General features: G+C 44.4%; 1 protein-coding gene across 1 annotated transcript; it reads left to right on the plus strand.

The window, feature by feature from the left end:
* Positions 1-85: 85 nt before the first annotated feature.
* Positions 86-4,835, plus strand: LOC121965988 (laminin subunit beta-1; the record flags this gene model as incomplete). Its single annotated transcript, XM_042516095.1, has 5 exons — positions 86-221; positions 1,467-1,540; positions 3,774-3,962; positions 4,064-4,127; positions 4,633-4,835. Coding segments are annotated over 5 exons (666 nt in total), but the record flags the coding sequence as incomplete, so codon positions are not given.
* Between the last annotated feature and the right edge of the window lie 184 nt (positions 4,836-5,019).

Raw genomic sequence — 5,019 nt, forward strand, 5'->3', positions numbered from 1 at the left:
CTGTCTGTCTCTCAGAGTTAACCTTTTGCTGTCTGCCTGTCTCCCAGAGTCAACTCTTTGCTGTCTGTCTCTCATTAATCAGGAGGAGAAGAAGTGTTTTGTGTGTGACTCAGCAACTCCGTACCATGAGCTGAGTGACCAGACGAGCGGTCATCGCATCGAGAACGTTGTCACCACCTTTGCTCCAAACAGACTGAAGACCTGGTGGCAGTCTGAGAATGGTGAGTCTCCTGTCCCCTCCCCCATCCACCGCCCCTCTCTCGTCCAGCTGTACCACAGCTTGGTCCTTCAGACGGGTCTGCAGTGAATGCGGCCTCAGGCTGTCACCTCTTCAGGGTTAGTGGGGGTCAGACTGTCCGGCGGGGCCCAGCTGGAGGACACGGTCGTTAGCTGTGTTTCCACATTTATAGGAGCGGTCTCATTGTCGTCCCCTTCCATCGCAGACAGAGCTGATGAAATCATTCTCCTTCTTCCTCTTCTTGTTATTCTTCTTCTTCTGCTGGGTTTTATGCAATGTTTATGTGATGTTGGATGGTCAGAGTTTCTGAGTTGTGAAAGTGTCTGTCTGACTTCACTGTGTCTGTTGAGGTCTTTAAGTGGGTAAAGGTGAGCCATGACTTCAAACGTGCATTTTTCATCAAAACGTTCATATGAGGGGAGACGCTATCTGTAAATATTCATATTTAATGTGTGAATTCATTAAAAAAAGCTACTTAACACTGACCGGCACTGACTTTTGCCCGCCACGTTCATGCATTTATAAGGTCAAGTCAGCAGTTTGTGTTATAAAATTATCTCTGAGTTCTTGAGTTGTTTCTCTGACATGAGAGGCCATTCGTGTGAATTTTCCCAGCGGGAAAGTCATCATACCAATTAGAAGTTCTTGAAAATGGTCCTGTTCCTGTGGTAGAGACCTGGACCAACACGTGAGCCCCCCCAACCATGACAAACCACATCAGAACCAAACAGAACCAACCGTGAAAAAACTACACCAACACCCTGCTCAGAGTCCAAACTGCACAAACAGAACGTTGCCCACACAGAACGTTGCCCACACAGAACGTTGCCCACACAGAACGTTGCCCACACAGAACGTTGCCCACACGCCGTCATTCAAACATCACAAAACTGTTGCACGGTCCCTGCAGCCTGAAGCGGTGCGCCTTTAAAGTTCAAAGGGAACAAAAGTTTTAAAGCTGTTCCGTTAGCAGGGAGGAATCCTGTTCGATGAAGAACTGCGTTTTTTTAGGAACTTTGTTTGCTGAGGAACTCTGTGTTCTGTGAGGAACTGGTATCAGTGTGTTATTGATAACTGATCATGTATTGATTTAATGTGATCATTAATGCTCACTGTGTCTGTCTGATAATTGATTATTGATCATGTATTGATTGAACGTGATCAGTGTTAATGCTCACTGTGTCGATGTGTTGTCGATCATTGATCATGCATCGATGTACCTGTGCAGGTGTGGAGAATGTCACCATCCAGCTGAATCTGGAGGCGGAGTTTCACTTCACTCACCTCATCATGACCTTCAAGGTGAGTTCACACAGACCTGCAGCAGAGGAGTCTCGGTAAGCTCGTTGTGAAAAGTGGTTCATCGAGCGGACTGTGAGAGGGCAGAGCCGACTGTAACCGCTGTCGGCAGGACCGAGTGTGTCAATGCAAACTCACTTCCTGTTTACAGCAGATTCTCTGCTTCTGACAAAAAACACTGAACGTCACGCCGCTGTCTTCTTCTGGGAATGATGTGTACCATGAATCGTTATAATTAGGGTGCAAGGACCAGATTGAAACCGAAGGATTCTTCTTCTTCTTTTTTTTTTTATTTGAACAAATTTGTCCCATTATTGATGGCCGAAACATGCTTAAAAAGTAGCCACATTTTGCACAGACATACGGACTGGCCAAAAATTTGATATTTTATGGGTTTTGTGTTTTGGCTTAAAAAGATGCACCCCCAGCAGATTTCAACATAGGAGACCCGCGGTACGTTTCATGGAGACATTAAAAAACCGGGAGGTGTATCAAGCATCACGTTTCACATTTTAAATTCAAAAATAATTTGTCGCAATTTTTTGCTGTTTTTCTGATCGAACTTCTTCTACAGCTTTTGCTGGATTGACATCAAAATTTATAAATCCTGTCTTCAGCTGGGGACGAACTTAGTTTGTGACCCATTTGAGTTTTTGTTTAACAGTGTGGAAGTTATGGGGCCAAGAAGTTACACGTTTCGCCACAAACAGGAAGTAGATTTTAACTCAGTTGTACATGATCCAATCGTCATTAAACTTCACGTTTGACAAGAGTCCCGCCCTGAACACATCTGTATGATTATTGTAAGGGATAGTGAGAGGGCCACCTATTGGTGCAGGAAAGACAAAGTTTTACACTAAGAGGTCCAGCTGCTAGCAGGTAGACTTGAATGATCTCAAAATTGTGTCAAGAAATCTTTAAGAAGTTGATGATGCTTAAAAATTAATATTGTAAGTTTTTGTTGAATGGCGTTACCGTGACACCACAGCGAATTTCGATGTTGCAACACAACATCAAAAACTGTCATAACTTCACCCCAGATGGTCAGATCTTAACAAAATTTTACACATTTGATGAGAGTCCAGGCCTGAAGACACCTGCAGTCCAATTTTGAATCACAGTCATAGGGCCACTTAGTGGTAACAGGAAGTTACTTTTTTTAAACTTTTATTTTTCCCTCGTAGCAGGTTAAACCGATTGACCTCATACTCAGTCTGAATACTGCAAAGACCTTCATGATACACAGGAATTAAACTTTTGAGTTTTCATCAAATGCTGTTGCCATGGGTGACGCATTATTTGCCATAAAACAGGAAGAAGTATTTGAAGGGGAAAGCATGCACCAAAACTCACCAAACATAGCAAAAGACATCAGAAGTCTTAAATTGTGATATCTGATATGTTTTTTTTTTTTTTTTTAAATGATGTGCTAAAATGGCTCTGTAGCGCCACCTAGAAAATTTCAACAAAGCAGCCCCCGCGGACCATTTAACCTAGAGCTATGAAACTTGGGAGGCATGTGTAACACCCTGCAAAGACCTGCAAAAAAGCCTCTTGCAGCCATGCCTTAAAACCAACAGGAAGCCTGCCATTTTTAATTTTCTTTAAACTTTTGGGCACATTTTTGGCCATTTCTAGTAAAGCTTGAGTAATTTATTAGTTTACTGATATTATCAGTTGATATGAGCCTTTCACAGACATAATGGAGCATATAGAAACTGGCAGCACTGTTCTCAGCACTGTAAATCACATGCAGTAAAGAGCGGCAGAATAGAGCAAATACAGCCCAGAATCACACAGACTGGCTGCCTCCCTTATTCACACCTGTCACAGCTGCAGCTCTGGCTGCCCCCCCACACACAGAGGGAGAGGGAGACACACCCCCTCTAAAGAAACTTCACACGTATCCAGCCCCAGCCCCTTTCACAGAAAGACACTCCCACATTAACTGGTGTCTTTCCAGTGGCCCCGACGTGCGCGGAGGTGCGAGGGCCCGTTCATCACTGCGTATAGTTTTAATTGTTATTGTTGTTATTAGTCTTATCATAATTATTGCTGTTGTTATTGTTATCATTATTGTTATTGTTGTTATTGTTTGTTGTTGTTGTAGTTTACAGTCACACAGTGTCGTCACAGCATGTTGGTCACATGACCAGCACAGACGTTCTTATTGGTGGATGCTCGGTGGAATCAGCGGGCGAGTCACATGACATCTGGTGTTGTTTCCTGTCCACAGACATTCCGGCCCGCTGCCATGGTGATTGAGCGGTCAGCTGACTTCGGGAAGACGTGGCAGGTCTATCGGTACTTCGCCTACGACTGCGAGTCCTCGTTCCCGTCCGTATCCCAGGGGCCCATGCAGAAGGTCGATGATGTCATCTGTGACTCGCGTTACTCGGACATTGAGCCGTCCACTGAAGGAGAGGTACTGCTGCACGCTGAATCCAGGCGAGAAATGATGTCAGCATGATGTCATCATGATGTCATACTTTAAACTTGGTAAAATGTTCATTTTTTTGTTTTCAGGTGATTTTCAGAGTTCTGGACCCGGCGTTCAAGATCGAGGATCCATACAGCCCCAGAATCCAGAGTACGAATCCTTCTTTACCACCAGCTTATTGATCACTTATTGATTCATCAGTGGCCTGTTATTGATTAGTTATTGATGAATCAGTGGCCTGGTATTGAAAAGTTATTGATAGATATGTATCCTGGTATTGATAAGTTATTGATTCATCAGTGGCCTGGTATTCATTAGTTATTGATGGATATGTGTCCTGGTATTGATTGGTCATTGATGGATAAGTGGCCTGTAACTGATTAATGATTGATGGCTCAGTGGCCTGTTATTGATAAATCAGTGGCCTTTTATTGATTAGTTATTGATAAATCAGTGACCTTTTATTGATTAGTTATTGATAAATCAGTGGCCTGGTATTCATTAGTTATTGATGGATATGTTTCCTGGTATTGATAGGTCATTGATGGATAAGTGGCCTGTTACTGAGTAGTTATTGATGATCAATGGCCTGGTATTGATTAGTTATTGATAAATCAGTGGCCTGGTATTGATTGGTTATTGATCTGTTGTTCAGACATGTTGAAGATCACCAACCTGCGGGTGAAGTTCACCAAACTGCACACGCTGGGAGACAACCTGCTGGACTCTCGGATGGAGATCAAAGAGAAGTACTACTACGCCATCTATGACATGGTGGTCCGAGGAAACTGCTTCTGCTACGGCCACGCCTCTGAGTGCGCACCGGTCCAGGGAGCCAGCCAGACCGGTGAGGGCATGGTGAGTCCTTTGGGGGGGCGGTGTGACCTGATGGTCCTGTGACCTGATGGCCCTGTGACCTGATGGCCCGGTGACCTGATGGCCCTGTGACCTGATGGTCCTGTGACCTGATGGCCCTGTGACCTGATGGTCCTGTGACCTGATGGCCCTGTGACCTGATGGTCACCTGATGGCCAGATTCTAT

The sequence above is a fragment of the Plectropomus leopardus genome, unplaced genomic scaffold (genome assembly GCF_008729295.1).
Source record: "Plectropomus leopardus isolate mb unplaced genomic scaffold, YSFRI_Pleo_2.0 unplaced_scaffold2264, whole genome shotgun sequence".
Classification (NCBI taxonomy): Eukaryota; Metazoa; Chordata; class Actinopteri; order Perciformes; family Serranidae; genus Plectropomus; species Plectropomus leopardus.